The sequence below is a fragment of the Aspergillus nidulans genome, chromosome VII, assembly GCF_000011425.1.
Source record: "Aspergillus nidulans FGSC A4 chromosome VII".
Taxonomy (NCBI): domain Eukaryota; kingdom Fungi; phylum Ascomycota; class Eurotiomycetes; order Eurotiales; family Aspergillaceae; genus Aspergillus; species Aspergillus nidulans.
The window spans coordinates 2411682-2430369 of NC_066263.1; the positions used below are offsets into that span (position 1 = coordinate 2411682).

At 49.3% G+C, this 18688-nt stretch overlaps 8 protein-coding genes across 8 annotated transcripts, besides 2 other annotated features; 4 read left to right on the plus strand and 4 right to left on the minus strand.

Moving 5' to 3' along the window:
• Positions 1 to 18688: part of a sequence feature (contig 1.30 489..89802(1)) that runs on past both edges of the window.
• Positions 24 to 55: a sequence feature (Short protein (ANIA_11320, CBF85949.1) was converted to a misc_feature.).
• On the plus strand, positions 373 to 1638 carry ANIA_10254 (uncharacterized protein; the record flags this gene model as incomplete). Its single annotated transcript, XM_654497.2, has 4 exons — positions 373 to 516; positions 588 to 686; positions 762 to 1303; positions 1365 to 1638. 4 exons carry the CDS (start codon positions 373 to 375, stop codon positions 1636 to 1638), a joined length of 1059 nt encoding a protein of 352 aa, XP_659589.2.
• Positions 1752 to 2696, plus strand: dph3 (CSL family zinc fnger-containing protein; the record flags this gene model as incomplete). Its single annotated transcript, XM_050612928.1, has 2 exons — positions 1752 to 2021; positions 2077 to 2696. The coding sequence occupies 2 exons, from the start codon at positions 1752 to 1754 to the stop codon at positions 2131 to 2133; spliced, it is 327 nt and encodes a 108-aa protein (XP_050468780.1). The 3' UTR covers positions 2134 to 2696.
• ANIA_01986 (ferroxidase) lies at positions 2812 to 3624 on the minus strand (the record flags this gene model as incomplete). Its single annotated transcript, XM_654498.2, has 2 exons — positions 3225 to 3624; positions 2812 to 3087 (listed from the first exon to the last, which is right to left on the minus strand). Exons 1-2 carry the CDS (start codon positions 3582 to 3584, stop codon positions 2812 to 2814), a joined length of 636 nt encoding a protein of 211 aa, XP_659590.1. The 5' UTR covers positions 3585 to 3624.
• ANIA_01987 (uncharacterized protein) lies at positions 3939 to 5373 on the plus strand (the record flags this gene model as incomplete). Its single annotated transcript, XM_050612929.1, has 1 exon — positions 3939 to 5373. The coding sequence occupies one exon, from the start codon at positions 3939 to 3941 to the stop codon at positions 5358 to 5360; it is 1422 nt and encodes a 473-aa protein (XP_050468781.1). The 3' UTR covers positions 5361 to 5373.
• ANIA_01988 (SNARE-binding exocyst subunit SEC6) lies at positions 5506 to 7785 on the minus strand (the record flags this gene model as incomplete). The annotated part of the gene is made up of 1 exon (XM_654500.1): positions 5506 to 7785. The coding sequence occupies one exon, from the start codon at positions 7783 to 7785 to the stop codon at positions 5506 to 5508; it is 2280 nt and encodes a 759-aa protein (XP_659592.1).
• Positions 8973 to 10873, minus strand: ANIA_01989 (sphinganine-1-phosphate aldolase DPL1; the record flags this gene model as incomplete). Its single annotated transcript, XM_654501.1, has 4 exons — positions 8973 to 9984; positions 10036 to 10169; positions 10231 to 10708; positions 10779 to 10873. 4 exons carry the CDS (start codon positions 10871 to 10873, stop codon positions 8973 to 8975), a joined length of 1719 nt encoding a protein of 572 aa, XP_659593.1.
• hcsA (homocitrate synthase) lies at positions 11320 to 13316 on the minus strand (the record flags this gene model as incomplete). The annotated part of the gene is made up of 5 exons (XM_654502.2): positions 11320 to 12658; positions 12712 to 12779; positions 12834 to 12914; positions 12972 to 13195; positions 13307 to 13316. 5 exons carry the CDS (start codon positions 13314 to 13316, stop codon positions 11704 to 11706), a joined length of 1338 nt encoding a protein of 445 aa, XP_659594.1. The 3' UTR covers positions 11320 to 11703.
• On the plus strand, positions 16713 to 17830 carry ANIA_10255 (uncharacterized protein). Its single transcript, XM_050612930.1, has 4 exons — positions 16713 to 16777; positions 16844 to 17168; positions 17253 to 17650; positions 17702 to 17830. Exons 2-4 carry the CDS (start codon positions 16848 to 16850, stop codon positions 17748 to 17750), a joined length of 768 nt encoding a protein of 255 aa, XP_050468782.1. The 5' UTR covers positions 16713 to 16777; positions 16844 to 16847; the 3' UTR covers positions 17751 to 17830.

The following is an 18688-nucleotide window of genomic DNA, read 5'->3' on the forward strand; positions in this document are numbered from 1 at the left end:
GTTTGGCAGGGGTCCTTTCTTACCTGCGGGTTGTCTCATTGCAATCAATATCCATTGCGTCTTTGCGGAAGGCGTGGTGGTTCTTCGGATCAGCTTGGGAATCCTTTTTTGCTTGCTTTCTTCAGCGGTTAAAGCAAGCTCTGAAACATGTATGATTATACGAAAGAACGTGGCGATGGAGGCAAGAAAATAAAGCTTGTATTTTTATGTGGCCTGCCGAAGTAGATATAAAGCGTAGACTAGAGACTCGTTGACCTCGGCACCTGAGGCATGGCAAGTTCACCGCCGTCCACCGATTCAAATCAAGCCTACAATAACTCGGCATTTTAGCCACTGTCCCCAAACCGCTGGCACGAAGCGACAACTACTAAAATGATCCCACCGTGTGATCCGACGATATTAGAGCACAATCCGCTCTTCAAACGCTTACATCAACATTTAACTGCCTCTTTGCTAAACCCCGATGGCTCAACGCGCACCACCGATGCGCAACCAGCAAGAAGGGAAATTATCATGGTAGGTCTTTGCATGGGTCTCAGCATTCAAGAAAGAGACCCTGAAGTTTGATATTGACTTGTAAAACGTAGGAATTGAGAGGCTGCCGTATGCGCAACGCGAAGAAACAAATAAAGAAGCAAATGCTGCGCCAACTGGCGTTGGACCCTGACAACGAACTGCCGGATGAGGTAGCAGAGCCTACGAAGGCCCCTCTTGTCTCTTGATATGTAGGAATACTTATCTGAGGTCTCTTTTTATATTAGTGTCGTGAGCCCCTCGCTATCATCAGCCTATACCTTGAAGCTTCGCCGAACGAGCTCGACCAGATCCGCGACCCTCGTGATGGAGTGGACGTGGATACGCTCCTGGCATCGGATTTTGAGAAATTCTACGCAAAGCTGCCTTTCATCATGCCGCATTTTACACGATCCCTTGCGTCCGCCTTGCATGACCTTCGATCCCTCGCGAATGCGGGCAACAAGGCAGCCCTTTCAAATACGTCAACAGAAGGCTCCCGGTCACGGATGCAAGTCCGATGCCGTTCAAAGGCCGCGCGACAGGACCCTCTTGGTCCTCAGCTGAGTGAACGACTGCAAAATTTGCGCCATTTACAGTTATCTGAGCTCGCCGGGGGTCGAACGCGCATGGCCGGAACGGCGGCAGAGGTACTTGCCATGCGAGCGGCGATACTAGAGCGGACTGTAACTCTCCTGGAACGCACGAAACATGGCGCAATGGCGCGTGCGACGAAGGCTAAGGCAGAGCACCTTGCGGCTGTGGCGCGTGGACTTGAAGGCAAGCTGAGGTAGGGTTGCGTTACTACTCACAGGATGGCAGTAACCGGACTAACACTTATATGTTGATAGGGTGATGAGACTGGATGCTTTGGCCGCGATTCACACACCCGAAGTTAATGCTGCGCTTTCCCATTATTTTCAGCACCTGCGCAATGCGCGAGAGCGGCTGGAGGAGAGAAGACGCCTGGTTCTGGATGAATTGAAAGCGTACGAAGACGCGGATTCGAGCACCATAAACGGTCCTGCAAAGCCTGGACCTATTGTTGGGTTCATCCGCCAGTACGGAAACCTGATTAAACAGATTGAAGATATCAAGTCGGAGATTCGGCGATTACAAAGGTAGATTGTGGTAAACAAGTTCGATCTGCTGGTACCCCAGTCCTCGTATATACCCACTGAAGCCTCGGTCCCGGATTGGTCAGGTGACCACCCCGCCAAATTTTTTTTACCAAAAGCATGCGACTGGTTTACTCCATACATTCGACTCACAACTGGAAACTGGAAAACAGGCAGTTCAGACGGGAAACAAAAATGGCTGACGAGGCACTCTCTATTTACGATGAAATCGAGATTGAAGATATGACCTTTGACGCTAACCTACAAATTTATCACTACCCGTGCCCATGTGGCGACCGCTTCGAAATCGCAATTGACGACCTTCGATATGGCGAGGACATTGCAGTTTGTCCGAGCTGCAGCTTGATGATCAAGGTTATATTCGATCAGGTTGGTCTTTAGAAATACTATTATATGTTTATGAGATCAGAACTGACTTCTATAGTCTGATCTTCCCAAGGAAGAAAAGAAGGAGACGGAAGGCGTTTCGGTCAAAGCTTAAGGAACCGTACAACTAGGGAAGGGAAGCAGTATAGCTCAGGGGATATGATCATCCTTCTGCAACAGGCTGTGAAAATGCTGCACTGGATTGTTCGTTCCCAGGCGTCAATGAGACGACACCACATCGAAAACGTTATCGCAATGTTTGAGACCTAGCGAAAACATCCCATCCACTGCACGCCCACCATACCACAGCTTATGGCAACTGCATGCATCTAGTGAGACGATGCTGGGCTCCAAGTCGTCCCACCACCCTGGGAAAGATACTGGTCCCTCGGATCGAAACGAAATCTGGCACCGCCGGCTCCTAATTCACGATGGCATTTTGATAGGTCGAATTGGTCAATAACTCGAAGCCATCTCAATTGTCTTTATGTCATCGAAGAATTTGCCTTCTGACAGAAAAACATGGTATAGACTCTCTCGTGTAGGAGGAACTGACTGAACGTCGTTGTATCTACCCTTATCGGGCAGCAGATCATGGATTCATGGTAATTGAGACCGCGTCTTCATATCACAGTTAGTTACTACTGCTTGCAGTCAAGCCAAGAAATCTGTTTAGAGTCTGCCTAATATACCTTATCCTACATCTACCCCGACATAATTGGTTCCTATCTTGAAAAGTAGTATAATATCACCATATCCATCACGATACAAATGGACAGACACTCAAAATGGTCTACTCGTCAACCTCGCTGTAAACATCTCTCGGCAAATTCAATCCCAACTCCTTGTTCAGCAGTTCCGTCAGGTTCGAATTATCCCTCAAACACACCCACTGCCCGTTTGTGAATGGTCTTGTTTCCTGCTTCTCGTGCATCTGATCTCCCTCCACAACCCAGTCGTACTGCCTTGGTCCGGAGACCGGAGAACTTAGCCACAATTGCTTGATGGGGGGTTGTTTGTTTAAGACGTATGTTCCAACGTTGGCGACATTGATATGGAGGATACCGGCCTGTATATTTCACAAACCGGTCAGCATACCCTGCTTGGACGATATGAAAGCGTAATCGATCTGTGCAACGTCAAGTACGGGCAGCGAGCACGCGAAGCTTGGCAGGATGGAAATGTCATGTAGATAGGTCAACTCACGCTAAGGTCAGTTTCAAGATCCGACCTGTCTTCCTCCATTTCCTCAATTTTAGCTTGTACGACATGCAGATAATGGTCCGAGTACTCGTGATATTGGTGGTTCGATAACGGCGACGGTTCCGAGACGCGCACGGAGGACTCTGGCTGCGGTGCCGGTGGGTCAGGAGAGCCTGGGGTGATGCCTTTTTGAATTTGCGGGGTCGAATGAAAGCCGTTGCGGTGTTGATATTTGGCAACGAGCTTTGTTGAGTTTGGGAAACGGAAGGTCGAAGCGGCGGAAGCTGCTATTGCGAGTCTGCGAAGCCCGAAAGTGGACGGGAAGGAAGAGAGAAGGGCGCGGGCTGCGCGGCTGGTGAGCATGATGGGCGAGCGAGTGAGATGTTCTGTGTCAATTGAGCTGTTTTGGTAGGAAGATGTAAACGGATGGAGAGTGGAGAGCTTAGGCTGAGCTTGAGCTGAGCCGGGAGGAGAAGCGGAGGCAGAATCGATGGCATCACGGCACTAAAAAGAGCATGAAATCATCGTCGATCGCGCCAAGCCTTTTTGTTCTACTCATAGGTATAGTGACTTTGATCTACCACAATAACCTCGTCCTTACTTGCCATTTACAATGACTTTTGTATCTTCCCGAATATAAGAATGAGGATCCTCTCGCCTCTAAGAAGGGGACCCGTTCTGCGTGCATACCATTCATCAGCCAAAACCACAGTCATCATGTCTACGGACATCACGAACAAGCAGCACAAGGGCTCAAAGAACTCAACCAACGCGAAACCAAAGCGGCCGCCTCTAACACACTTCCTCTGTCTGCCTCTCGTCAATTCTGTCTCCCTTCCTCAATTAGAGTCTTCATTATCCTCATTCAAAGCCTCGATCCCACCAATTTCATTCTCGATCTTGGAAAAAGGGCAAGAAGACGAGCAGCGACAGGCGCATCGCCCACTTATCCCGGACGATGCTATACGCCCTGTGGGTACGCTCCATCTTACTCTCGGGGTCATGAGTTTACCTAACCCGCAGCGCCTTGACGAAGCGCTGCGGTTCTTCTACTCTCTGGATCTAGTCGCCTTGATGCGCAAGGCGGAGGAAAGTGCTGCGCGGCAGCGATCGCGGTCCAAGACTGGAAAGAGAGAGTCCCTAGCAATGGAGAATACTCAGAACGCTGGACAAGAGAAAGGGGTAACAGCCGATACTAGCCTATTAACAAGTCAATCCCCCAGACCTGTCTTGACAGACGAACACTCTCAAGTCAAATCCGCCGCACCCGAACCGTTCAATATTTCATTGGAATCCATGCATGCTCTCCCACGTGCTCGCTCTGCGACCGTTCTGCATGCTGCGCCGGTTGACCCCACATCTCGTCTCTACCTGTTCTGCGAGGCATTACGCGACAAATTTTTGGAAGCTGGATTCCTGCAGGGAGAGTACAAAGCCGAGCCCAGAAGGACGCACAAGCGAAAGACCAGACCACAGAGAGATCATGAAAATCAGGATCAAAGTCAACAAGTCCAGGATCACCCGAACACCTTGTCTACAACAATAACGGAGCATAAAAGCGAGACAAAGTTCAAACCCCGTCCGCTCCTCTTACACGTTACAATTGTTAACACCATCTACATCCGGGGAAGGAAGAAGAATCCAGGCAATAGCCATGTCGCGGGAAAGAAGGATGCCCACAGTAATCGGTATACATTCGATGCGCGGGACATCCTCTCACATTATAGAAACTTCTATCTAGATAGTGACAGGACGATTCCGCGGTCAAGTGGTGGAATCATTGCTCAGTTCAAGTCCCGCGGTGATACGGAGACTATTTGTGACAATAGAGATGACATCCCAGCCGGAGATCACTCAGATGCGAATGCACCAAAGGACGATGAGGAAACTCAGCTGACTCTGAGTGAAGGACAGAACACAGGCTATCCGTTCATCTGGGCGAGGAACTTCCCTATTGAAGGTATTTGCATTTGCGAAATGGGCGCAAAGAAACTTGACCCAGCGGCCGATCAGAGTGGGATGAACGCTAGGCTAGGGGAGAAGTATAAAGTTGTGGCGGAGAGAAGCTTACATTTCCGAACAATCGAGCAGGGAACCGTAGGGGACCCGACGCCGGTCGCTGGCCGGGTATTTATATAGCAGCGTTGTTGGTATCATAGAAGTGGATTGGTAACCCCTGCCTATCATGTCAACAGCCTGTAGACATTGTAGATTATTTGTCCAGGTGTTATGCTATACAACTCCAAACGCCACGCTAAAGGCACAACCGCACAAACAAGCGAGGTCAGCGAACTCTACTCATGAGAGTCTCCATTCCCCGTTCAACAGACAATTCAGCCGCCTTAGTCTTGACGGCAGTAATCATACTCCGCTCAAAGTCATCCCGTGCCCTAAGGACTGTTTCAACCCACGAGAGCTGCAGGTCCCAGTACTCATTCTTGAAGTCTTCATAGACATTAACCACAGCAGGACCTTTCTCTGCCTCAAGAAGCCGGACCAACCAGTCGACAAGCCGCCATTTCTGCTTGATGGTGCCTGCAAAAGAGTCCGGGTATTTCTGGAAAAATGCAAAGACTGTGAGGACGTCGTCCTTGAATTTGTCGGTGTAGGGGTCAGTTTGTCGGCGAAATTTTACACCCTTGTTGCGGACCGATGAGAGGTAGCGGACTAGGAGTTCGTCGGAGAGTTCTTCGACGAGGATGTCTGTGAGGGAGGGGTGGAGGACAGGCGAGTAATCGGCCATGTAATCGTCGAACGTAGAAGTGATTCGCTTCACGGCGAAATCTCCATACCATCTCTGGGTAAAAAAATCGCGAATCGTGCCCTGCAGGTCGACTGCGAAAATTACGTTCACGAATTGCGAAATACAGTAGGTACTCAAATCGACGTAGCCATCTCGTAAAGCATCAATCTCGGGAATTGCGCGGGACGCCATGTATTTCGGGTCGACGTACTGCTCGATATCACGTCGGAACCGCGTCAAGTGCCCATATTGTCCCGTTTCGTCATTGTCGTCAATGCAGGCAATCTGGTCATTCGCTACTGCTATAAGCCAGTCTTGCAGCAGTTGCAACCCGTCTAGTTGTTCACCGCCGGGTGCTTTGTATTTAGCGCATTCTTCCTCGAGAAGGGTCTGCCAGGCATTTTGGCGAGCCTTCAGCACTCGGAACATTGCATCCATAATACCTTCCAAGAGGTCGGGGCGTGAGGAGGAGCTGGACACGGTGACCTGCTCGTGCAGCATTCGCCACATATCTGGAAGAGTTTGAGTGCGGAAGTAGCCGTCTGCTGTAGTATCAAGTGAGTCAGGTATCCTCTCCGTAAGTGCCTTCCTGTCCGTCTCCGTGATCTTATCCATCCAATCTTCTACCGCGTTAATAATGACATTCTGCCACCGCCGAATGAGATCAGGTTCGCGGTTATCCAGAATATCTAGCTCAAGGTCAGACGCCTGCCAGCCAAGCTTCTTCATCTTCTTGTAGTATTTTTCCCTCCAGTGGAGGATCGCAAGCAGGTTGTCAGCTGGTAATGCGGGGTCGTTGACCATCTCAATCAGGAAATCGTGCATCATGCGGTGATAGATATCAGTGTAGGTCTTGAAGATTTTCCACTTCTTCGGCATCAACGACTGCATGCCCTGCTGCACGACGAAGAGGTCGTTAAAGAACCATCGGAAACTCTTCTCCAGACCTTCCGGGTCATCCAAGAATTTCTCCTTGGTGTCTTCGAACTGATTTTGAGCGTAGAACTCGATCGCTTGTATAAATTTTTCCTTGTATCCCCTTACGGTCTTCGGTCCAACATTCATTGACTTAAACCGCCCAGCTAAATCCTGGTGATCCTTCTGCGCCTCCTGCAAGGCCTTAACGGTCTCATCATTCTTCTCCTCGTTCGCCACCACAACCGCAAGTCGAACCACCATGCTGGGGTTATCACTCTGCACGAGCGGAATGAGGTTCATACACAGCGTCCCAAGATGGTCATCAAACCAATCGATTACGGCATCCAGCCCTTGGAAATATTCTTCTAGGGTGGCCTCGTTACTCGCGTCCTGCGCCCTGCGAACTTGATCCATGGCCTCATCTCGAAAGTCCCGCAATCGAGATATCCGCATATGGGTCCGCAGCAGATTAGGCTGGTTCTCAAGATCCTCGTCATCCTCCCTCAGAAGCTCCTCAATCTCCGCTAAATCAGAGCTAAAGTTCTCCAGTCCTTTCTTCATCATCAGAGTAGCTTCAAAGTTGCGCTGGATTTTAGCGAGCTGGTCAATTCGCGAGAAGTCATCAACGCTGTTCTGCGACTCGGCGCATAGTCTGTCGATACCCTGTAGCTCATCCCTCGTCTTTGATACCTGGCGCTGGCCTTCCGTGAGGGCGCTGAGGCTTCGTTGTACGGATGCTAACTGATCCCGAAGACCCTCACGGAGCTGCGCATCGACCGCAGCTTTCTTGCGTGTGTATTCGGCTTTCAGTCCATTGATCTTGTCGAGGTCCTCCGGGTGTCGGAGGAGGTCCTCTAACCGGGGCATGGCCACCGCTCTGTCGGCATTTCCCCCTTGCGCCATCTTGGTTAGGTGCTATACCAGCAGAATGGCAAGAAAGTTCAATCAGATCAGATAGGCATCAATTCATCGTTCCGATAGGGTTTAGCTAGCTTGAGCTGCGTGTCTCCAGGCGAGCTGGGACCGGCAGTATGCCGTTTCACGTGACATTCCGCCTGGAAGCTCGACCAGAACAGGAAAAGACAAAATTTCTGGGCAGCAGTCGCATCACTCAACAGTTTGTCGGCGAGAACCAATATCCTAGGCTCAGTCTGCTGTCAACCCTGCTGCACAGAAACCGATTACGCTCCGCAATTACCGCTGCTCTTGCTCACGATCTGACCAACTCATAAGCACACCATTTCCAGCCAGATTCCACTATCTTCTATTGCGCGGACTTAACCGCCGAGCGACCGTTTCATTCCTCGCCGTAACCCAGGACCAGCTACAACCAAAGGGAGAAAACAAATTCGAGATGAGCTACTTTCGCATCACCCTCGTCCGCTCCGCCATCGGTCTCCCACGCCGAACAACAGACGTGCTCAAGGCTCTCGGACTAAAGAAGCGCATGGCCACCGTTTTCCACCCCGTCTCTCAGTCGGTAGCCGGTCAGATCATGAAAGTAAAGGAACTGGTTGAGGTGCAGGAAGTTGATAAAAATTTGACGAAACAAGAGCTGCATCTGGAGCGAAAGCCTGATCCAGGGTATTATGTCGAGAGAACAGCGGCGATAGAGAGGACTGAGAAGAGGGGAGAATAGACAGCCTATATTTCTCGCTTGCCTTGTTTGGGTCTTTGGTTTTCTTTTTTTTTTTTTGCATGTTAAGATGTCTTTTCTCAATTGGGTACCATGGAGTTGGGTTGCGACCATCGATGATCTTGGCTGGCTGGAAGAATTTTCAGCGCCATATGTAGGAGAGGGCGGGATAAGAGGACATTGATGCCGGCTACTCTGATTGCATTGAGCGATGTTACTATATCACTGTACTATATGTCTATCGTCTACTATTTATGAGGTCCTCGAACATTCAGATTTTGATGACATTCGTCTTCTCTAACGGCATGGTAAGAATAATCTTTCAAGGCCACCGAGGCCACAGGATATCAATAGAAACACCAGAACACCGTATACCCTTATGTGAAGTCCAGCAAGGCCCTGATCCGATCACGCATATCAACAGACAACGGTTTTATAATCATCCAGGATCCTTCTAAGCTTTGTACAAGGTGTCTAGGAAGCCTTCTGCAAGGCGACTGACGATGCTTTTATCCGGCATACTTCCAGCCACGCCATAGAGAGCAGATGTATCACCGCGTTTGACGACATAAGATTTGCCCTGTCGCTTCCGCTCTTCCGCCTTCTCCAGTTCCTTTTCGACCACCGCAACCAAGTCTGAAATGAGCGTATCAACAGCAGCAGCTGTTGGAATTGTGAAAGCGACATGCATTGCCGGAGGAGATTGCAAGGCGTTCAGATGCCAACCCTTTGCCGAAAGGTCATCGGCAATGTCGTAAATGTCAACGGCATCATTTTTACTCTCGAAGGCTATAACGCTGACCATAGGTTGTCCAACGACTTGGAGATTTGGCGAAAGGCGTGCGTCCTCATTGATAGCTGACTCAAACTTCTTCGCCGCATTAACTATATCAAGACAACTCTTGATATAGCCAGATTCGCCTACGCTCATGAGACTAGCCCAGCATCCCGCAATCAACGCACCAGGCCGTGACCCAGCAACCGAAGGGGACGCATAGACACCACCAGACCAGTCAGGGTAGATGAAGTATTGGTGGCTGCGGTACGTCTTGTTGCGGTACAGAAGGACTGAGTTACCCTTAGGTGCAAAGCCATACTTGTGGGTGTCGACGCTAATGCTGGTCACGCCTGGTTGGCGAAAATCGAAGCCGCCTTCCTCCTCGTAAGGCGACGGAAACCCAGCTTTCTTCAGAAGCGCAATGACAAATGAACCCAAGCAGCAATCAACGTGCAGAGGAATCTTATAATGTGTGGCCAGTCGTGATAAAGCGGGAATGTCGTCAACTATACCATGGGGGAAGTTTGGAGCAGAGCCAACAAGCAGAACGGTGTTGGAGTTGATCAGTCGGCGCACCTTGGCGATGTCGACCTTGTGGTCTGGCGCTGGGCAAGGAACACGATGCAGCTTGATACCAAAGTAACTAGACGCCTTAATAAACGCAGCATGAGCTGTATCAGGAATGATCCTTTATTTGAGTCAGCAGAATACCAGAAAAGAGAAAGATTCGAGAGCTCACATTTCAGGTTCCGTCACGCCTCTTTCAGCGCGCGCCTTGTTACGTGCGGCCAAACAGGCCATGAGGATGGATTCAGTACCACCGCTGGTCGTCACCCCCGCGCCATCAGAAGGGCCGTGAAACATTGCAAGGACCTAAGCCAAGCCCAGTAAGTCATTGGACGCAGTCCTCAATCATCTGAAAAGGATAATTTACCATCGCAACCACCTCGGCTTCCATCTTCCGAACACCAGGAAAAACATCAGGGTGAATAGGATTTGCGACGCCGAATTGCTCAAATGCCTCGGCCTGGATTTTGAGCAAGTCCTTTCCACCATGGTACACGGCACCGCTAACGCGACCATCCTCCCATCTGGTATGCTCCATGTTCCCAAGCTTAGCTAGTTCCGCACGAACCTGCTCGTGCGTCCATCCTTCCTTGGGCAGAGTCAGGTATCGTGTAACACCGGGGCCGTTTGCCACGAGTTTCGATTCTAGGCCCTCAATCGCAGCCGTCACTTGTTTGTCGACCTGTCCACGGACTCCGGGAAACCGCAAAAAGATAGAGTATAAAAATAAACGAATGGCTAGGTAGACATTGTGAATACTGCCGAAGAAACCGTAGCCTCGCAGGGAGTAGAACGTTTTTCGAACGTAGCGGAATAAGAATAGAGCAAATACAATATTGCGAACACTACGCGCATAGAAACGATATTAGATAACAAACATCCAGGGCCTCAGGGCGCAGAGAAGCCTGTACTTACAGGTCCAGGTTCAGAACAGCCAGCTGGGCGCTGGGGGCTCTGCCATAGCCAAGCAGTTTGTTCTGCAAAGCGACTGGCACGACAGACGATGCCATTCTTCCTCCGGTGATCCTCAATTACTCCTCCTCACTCAGCAAAGACAAAGAGTATGGATGGAATAGGTGAAATCTTCGATGATAAGAATAAGACGATGAAAGTGGTGAAGTGGAGAGATTCGGATGTCGGAGTCAAGGAAATAGAATGAGCGAAGTGCGGGAAGCACGCCAGGGACGATTGTGACTGGTGACTGTTAGCCCCAATGATAGTAGTTGCTGTCTGCGGAGTAATTTTGATTGAAGAGCAGAGCTTCTCGAAGCGCCAAAGGTACCGTCACACACTTACACTACCTCGGCTGTAGGTTCCACATGCCACCTCGTCCGACTGGAGGGAATCTCGTGACGTCGCCCGCGTCGAAGATTATCCGTCATATCTTAGTATAAATTTTTGCCAAGTCATATCACTATTGTATATTGATTCAACGGTCCATGCCTAATCCAAAAATGATTTGTAGATGATTGTATTTGTTTCTTGACTCTTTCATTTAATGTAATCGCCGAGACAGCTTATATACAGGGCTTACTTAAAAATCAAAGCTCGCAAACACCGACCACTCTTACCTCGTGCTCATGGCTGAGGGAGAAATAACACTTTTAGGAACCCCCAAGGTAAACTAAAATATCCCAGACCACATAAAAAACACCAATCATGACAAGACAAAGGAAGATCGACGTCTCACTTCGTAAAAGGAGTCGCTCAGGGAATATGATCAAAGCTCTAGGGAAAAGAAATAAATAGATGTAAAAATTTCACCATATTCCAACAGGAATAGCTCATAGCGCAAAGCAAATATGCATAGATCGTTTTGAAAATAGGAAACGGAACGCCCTTAAAGAGCGGTGCCACTCTCGGTAAGCTCCTTTTCCTTGGCGAGGAACTGAGCGTGCTCATCGGCAGTCAGATCCATGAGGGGCTTGTTCTCGCCGGAGCTAAGGTTGCGGTAATAAGCACGGATGATGCTATCCGCATCATCAATAGCAATAGGTCGGATGTCAGCAAGAGCCTTGATCTTGGCCGTGCACTCCTTGTACTGATCGTCAGTCATGTGGACGTTAAGCTGTTGAGCACGCGACTTGATAGCGTTCCAGCCTGTTAGACGAGACGCGAAGTGCACATATCTTGACATGCCGAAATCAGCGGGGTTGATGATCTCGTAGGTGCTGGGGTTGTTCAGGATAGCCTTGGCGTGGATACCCGCCTTGTGGGTGAAGGCACAGAAACCGGTGATGTAGTTGTTGAAGGGAATGTTGACCTCAACAGCCTCGGCGACAAGGTCCTCAATATCCTTAAGCTTCTCCAGCTTATACTTGCTCTTGACGTACTGGGGGTCGGCGACCATCATGCGAGCCATGAGACCACCAAGAGGAGTAATACCATTGCGCTCACCAATACCAAGGACAGAGGTATCAATGTGAGTAGCACCAGCCTCGAGAGCACAGTAAGCATTGGCAATGGCGCAACCAGTGTCGTTGTGGAAGTGAGTTTCAATGTCACAGCTCACAACTCCCCTCAGAACACGGATGAGCTCGTACACCTGGCGAGGAGAAGCGCAGCCAACAGTGTCTGCAATACCAACGCGGTTCACACCAACTTGGTCGACGGCTGAGTAGATGGAAAGCAGGTCGACGAGGTCGGAGCGGAAAGAGTCCTCGCTGGAGAATCGGATTTCGATGCCCTTGGATTTGACGAATTCAATAACTTCGATGGCGGTGTTCTTAATGTAGGTCATGTCCTTGCCGTGAGAGTGCTCGCGGAGATACGAGGAAGTTCCAATGACGACGTCGCTGTACACCTGATTAGTACTAAAGACAGCTAGAAAACGTGGAAGAATTCTTACACTCCGTCAACACCAGTCTCGACAGCGACCCGAGCGTCATCCATGTGGCATCGAATATGAGTGAGGATCTATTTGGCCCATTAGACAGTGTATGCGCCGACTCATTACCAATGGGAACTTACCTTGGCCTTCAAGCCAAGTTTGCAGATGGCTTCGCAGTCAAGCCTTGACTGTTCAGAAGCACAAGGGCTAGTAAGTTCAATCTAGAGCGAACAGCCGTCAGTAAGTGGCATCAAACCAATACACACTGGATGACTCACGTAGTCGACTCCAAACTCATCCAATGCCTTGGCAATTTCAATCTTCTTCTGGGTATCAAAGAAAGCGTTGGCGAACTGTTCGCCCTCACGAAGAGTACTCTCGATGATCTTGAAGCGGGAGACATTGCTCAAAAAATCAGTCACGCCGACATTGTGACCGTAGGGGTTACGGGAAGGATGAGGGTTCTGGCGGGTCTGAACCGCGGTGAAACCGGGGTGGTCTCCTTGAAAGAAAAAAAATTAGCATTGAATCTGTAGATAATGCATATTCACAGTAATACCATTAGACTGGCCGTTGACGCCGTTTGTTTGCCCATTGGGCTCATTGTCTGCACCAGGGCACATTGTGTGTGAATGGTGGTGGGGTTAGGTTTGTATATTTGATGCGAGCAAATATGAAAATAAGAACTAAAATTGAATGACAAGTTAGACTTAACAAGGTTGATGGAAAATGGCAGAAGTTGAGGATACTAACCGTCAAGCCCAGGGGCAAATTCAGGTGTTTATATGCTCTGCGGTTGAGGAAAGCAGAGAAAAGAGTCATAGGCCTAGGAGGGAAGAAAAGTGGGCGGGGATTTCGAGGGCGGCGGACGATCTCCAATGAAGACACAGGCGATGATGACTCCTCCATCCAAGCGCCAGCGGCAACGAAGAAAAATTTCGCCCGCCGAGCGCCCTCGGAATTTTCCCACTGTGGGGAACCTGCATTTCAAGGTTCGTTACTTGGTGGCTTCGCCTCGAGGTCAGGACCGTGACCATCAGTCACTCCCTCAGTCTCGTCGGCATTGCAGCCACTATGCGTTGGCATGTTGATTCCTACCCTATCGAGCACTTTGTAGGAGTTGAATTTGTGGCTTCCGTCCGTGGCCGAATCTTTGAAAGCCATCTATAGCTGTGTATTATACTTACGAGCGGATATCCGGATTATACACAGAATAAGAACTGACTTCCCACGATTCTGCCGCAATAAACAAGCTCCATACTGGTAGTGCTTACTTCTTAGCAGAAGCTCTGGATTCTTCTCTGTTGATCTCATTTTACAATCAATACAGATGCTTATACTGAGTGCATATTGTGCTTTGTGAGCGCCTCTTGCGCAGTCACACTTCAAGCCCCCGACATCGGCTCTGTAACCAGTTTACCAATCCATACGCCCAGAGTGGCCGAAAATTACGACGGTTGAAAGTGTCTAGAAAGCCCGCGATTGATAATCAACCTTTCAGTTGCCTTAAGCCCATTCATGATTATTTTCGTTATTGTCAATGCCTTTGAATTGCGACCGGAGAATGTCTAGGCTAAAGGCGTATTATGTTGTCTTGTGTGTTGGTGTTAACGCGCCTACGTCACACTTTTACTCTTAAGCCGAGTGCATTGTAACAATTGCGCATTAGCAGAACTAATACTCCATGATACTACCGGGCTTCTCGTTCAAGTCGTCTCGGCATTGGTTTCTTGTGATATGTAAGAGCCTGTAAATCATGCTTTTGGGTTGTAGATCATCCCGTTAGACCTCGAATCGGTCCGGACCTGTTATGAGTCATGACCGGAGGGCGTCCGAAGTAACGGAACGTATGTAGACTATAGACTTGGGAGTAATGACAAGCTTCATAGACTTACTGGACTTTTCCTGGAAGGGAAAACCCCGAAAGATAAAACATGCTAATCCTGCTGCAGGAACTACCTATGCAATGGGACTGCTCACATCCATGACTCAAGTTAGTAACGGGCATCTTAAAGAATGTGTTGAGGCTCTCCATGACCACTGGCCGTTTTGGAGTTAGACAATGGCTCCAAAACTGTAAATCCGATTCCTTCTCTTCATAACATGCTCTCTAAGCAACAGAGAGCACTTGGCTATGAGTTTTATCACGCAATCCAGCTCTTCAACCTAGCCACATCCCGTCTGAACGGATACCTGCCAGGAGAGCTGCCACTAAGTTCATAATCATGTTTATACCTGTTCGAGCCGGGCCTTTCAAGCAAGCCTGTCTCGAGATCATTTGCATATCTTTTGGGAGCCATCGAGCCGTCAGAGTCACCGCTTCCCTTTGTCTCGCTTTTCAGACGTTGAGACCTGGATTTTCCGATGCCGTATCCCCTTTTTCGGCTCCAGAACGCGCTATTCACGATTGTTTCTCTGGATTTCCGCATCGAGAAGACCAGAGTGACCACAACGATGATCACAACAGCGAGACTCACAGGAAGACCGATGCACAGTGCTAGCTTGTTGAAACGTGGTGGCGGAGATGGTTTGTAGTGCTCCACGGGTTTGGGACGAAGTGTGATCGTTGGGCCCTGCCGGGCACTCGCTCTTCGGTCCAGGGTAGAATCGAGCTCAATAATGTAAAGAGTCAATGTATTGTTTTGCTTGCCTTGAAGCCACTCATTGCTCATATGAAGCGGGATATATCCATAGCTGTTATCGGTCTTATCAGAAGTGAAGGCTGATGTCCCTTCAGGCGAGTCGGAATATCTTAGCTCGATTGTGATTGTTGCATTCAAAGGATAGAAGTCAGCATTCCACGTCACATAGTCTTTGTATCAACCAGGACATTTGCACCATCCTCTGGGAGGCAGAATGGCACAAAGGGTCCTTCTAGGTCGGTACAGACGGGAAAGTCTCCAGAAGAGAACCGGTTAGACGAGTTTGCCGTGGCAGTAACGTTGTGGTTAGCAATGGAAACATTCGCCAGGGTGGCACCTAGAAACAAGCACGGATGCATGAGCACATGTATAATAACCGCTGAAATCTAGTAAACGAACCATAGTCGAAGCTCATTCCCCTCCTCACTACAGCCCCAAGGGCATAACCCGGCAACCACGCGACAGTGGAAGCAAGTGTCAAAAGGTCCCAGGGGAACCAATTGCTCTCTCGGCGTCGCATAATAGATGTAAGGAAGTGATATCAAGCAATAATCAGGAAACAGATAACCGTAGCTCCACTGTGGTAAGCTAAGAAAATTTCTCCAGCTCTGAATATCACCACATAACAGGAACTGTAGAAGCCATATTAGGCGGTGCAACGAATAAGGAAGGAGCCATTAATTATCAGATTAGGAAGGAGGCGGCTACAGCCTGTAGATCCATTATTGGCATTGTAGTCACTGTTGAAACCCAAACTCCAGGGGTATCCGAAGACCAGCCGGCACGCTTCACCAGGTTCTTTCAAGAATGCGATTGAATGCTCAGTACCAAGTAGGTTCATGAGTATACGAAGCTCGGTTGCAGCAATTCTTACAGCGAAACGGTCGACCCAAGTATGCTGCAGAGGCGTGTGCGCATATGTCCAAGGTAACACTTATATACAAGAAGACCGTCTTCTGCTCAATTATGCATCGATAGTACGCAAGTCGCCGATACAAAAGACCTGGGATGTAGTGTGTGCAAGGTCATTGAGAGGAGATGGAAAGCAAATAAACACATGACATAATCAGCACGACGTTAGAACGATGGAGCAATTTCACGTTAGGCAGTCTGCAATTCAGCCAGTGTAATGTCTGTTGGGTATAGAGTCAATTCGGAGGAAATTCAATTCTGAACGCCATCCTTTGCAAGCTCCCTAGGAGGAGAGTAACCGAGATCTATAGTTCTAGAGTGTTGGGTTCCCCGCTCCCCAGCTGCAAGTGCGAGTCGCGGACCACCATTTCGGGTTTAGGCCAGCTGTCGCGTTCCATCCGTCGTGGCTCTTCCATCTGGTCGCCTCCAGCTCAAGTTAACCTGTTCCCAAGCTGCCTGCTGTCTGTACTCTGGCCATCTCAATCAATCCATCATCAAAAGTGCGCCTGCTACTCTTACATTCAGCCCAGGTTTGTTTTTCCTCAGACATCGATAGCCAGCTGAAGCTCATACTTACCACGTGTCTCCTATTCTAGCATCATGCGCTTCATCCCCCTTCTCGCCCTCCTCCCAGCGCTTGCTGTGGCTGAGGAGCAGGTCCCTCTTGCAGACCGTGTTCAGGGTTGGTTTAATAAAGCAAAGTCCTATCTACCTACTGCGACTCCCGTTATCCCTGTCGCCGAAAAGGTAGCCGAAGTGCCCAAAAAGGTCATTCAGGAAAAGACCGTCACACCTTTCAACGCAACCAACTGGCAATCGCTGCTGGAGCCGGCCGCGGATGCCCAGGACTGGCTAGTATTTATCACCGGTGGAAATAAGACCTGCTTTGGCCGTTGCGGCAAGGCCGAGGAGGCATTTAATGTGAGCGCGCCAAACTAACTTGCAATGTGCAATGTAGCGTAAACGTTCATACGGACATAGTGGAGGCTAATCACGCGCTAACAGCAATCTGTTCTCCTTTTCGCTGCTGACCCAACCTCGCCCAACCTTGGCTACCTCGATTGCGAATCTAACCAGCTCCTCTGCTCCGCCTGGTCTGCTGGCGCTCCATCCGTCTGGTACTTCAAAGTTCCCCAGGCTCAAGTCACTGGGGAGCGCCCGTCTACTCCCCTGCATATCGTCTACGTGAACTCAACCACTGTGACCCCTGAAAGCATCTACAGAATACACGCCGAGAAGACCTACGAGAACAAGCCCGCCTATGAAGGTGCCTTCCACCCAACAGATGGCTGGCTCGCTCAGTGTGGCCTTCTGGTACCACTGGGCTACGTCATTTACGGCTTCGGCGTTGTTCCTAGCTGGCTCTTCATGATTGTCATCAGCATGGCCAGCCGGACGATGATGTAAGTTTTGGATCATTTCGGTTGACATTATCAGCTGCTAATTCTATACAGGAGCCGCAGACTTGGAAACCCAGGCGCCCCTGCCGGTCGACGCGCTTAGACGATTTTGTCATGAAAGTTTGCCTTTTTACAGTGCCATGGGCAAGGGTGTATATAATATAATCTAGCGGTACCCTCTGATCCGACAATCGGACCATGTTGGGGCTTTTGGTTATTTTGACATCCTAGCCTCATGGTTCTTTTTTTTTTTTTCTTTTTTTTTTTTAGTGTCGAACAAAGTACAAACAACAAATTGATAGATCAAGCTGTACGAAGTACAAACAGGATAACTCCTGGTCTAGAAACAAGCCCTTGTCGAAACCTGAACCCAGGTAGCAGTATGTCGACTATATTCTGAAGCGCCATCCAAAGTACCACTCCAAGTCGGGATGGTCAGCAAAAACCAAAATCGGTTCCTGGCAGGTTTGATTCACTAGTTCCCTAGTCAGTGTCCCACCCGCATGGTTATTTCACTTGCTTTATCGGTACATGGTTCAATGCATAACCATCCACTGCAGTAGGCGATCCCAGGCTTATCACACTCTCTGCGGCGGCCGCCGCCGGTTTTTTTACAACTGGAAAAGACACTGGCCATGGGGAAAACTCCTCGAAAATGCGAGAAATTATTCTCAAAAGGTTAGTGAATCAATCTTCAGACGTAGGTCCTTTTATCATATCGATTGGTCTGCAGGGAGATCTGTAGGGGTCAATACCCACAAGCTCTTCGCCAAATACCGGACCTTCTCGCAGAAGGCCTGTCTTAACTATCTGCAAACAGTAATAGCACTCTGTACTATGCGCATCGCAGGACATTTTCAATGCAAAGCCTCCGAGACTTTCTTGTATGAATTACCTAGTATGGAGGGTGGTATCGACCTGGATCCTAACAGCATTAGGTATTGTTGTAAAATGAATTGGATGCTGGCGTTTGACATTTTGTCATAGTGAAATCTTCGCCGCGGAGCTAAGTCACTTCCGCCCCAGATATATCTTCGCACA

What these genes read in the sequence shown, in the direction of transcription:
- ANIA_10255 (XM_050612930.1), top strand. Translation starts at nt 16,848, where the DNA reads ATGCGCTTCATCCCCCTTCTCGCCCTCCTCCCAGCGCTTGCTGTGGCT. An exon ending in AGGCCGAGGAGGCATTTAAT is followed by an intron (nt 17,169 to 17,252) that starts GTGAGCGCGCCA and finishes ACGCGCTAACAG; the next exon opens with CAATCTGTTCTCCTTTTCGC. An exon ending in ATGGCCAGCCGGACGATGAT is followed by an intron (nt 17,651 to 17,701) that starts GTAAGTTTTGGA and finishes AATTCTATACAG; the next exon opens with GAGCCGCAGACTTGGAAACC.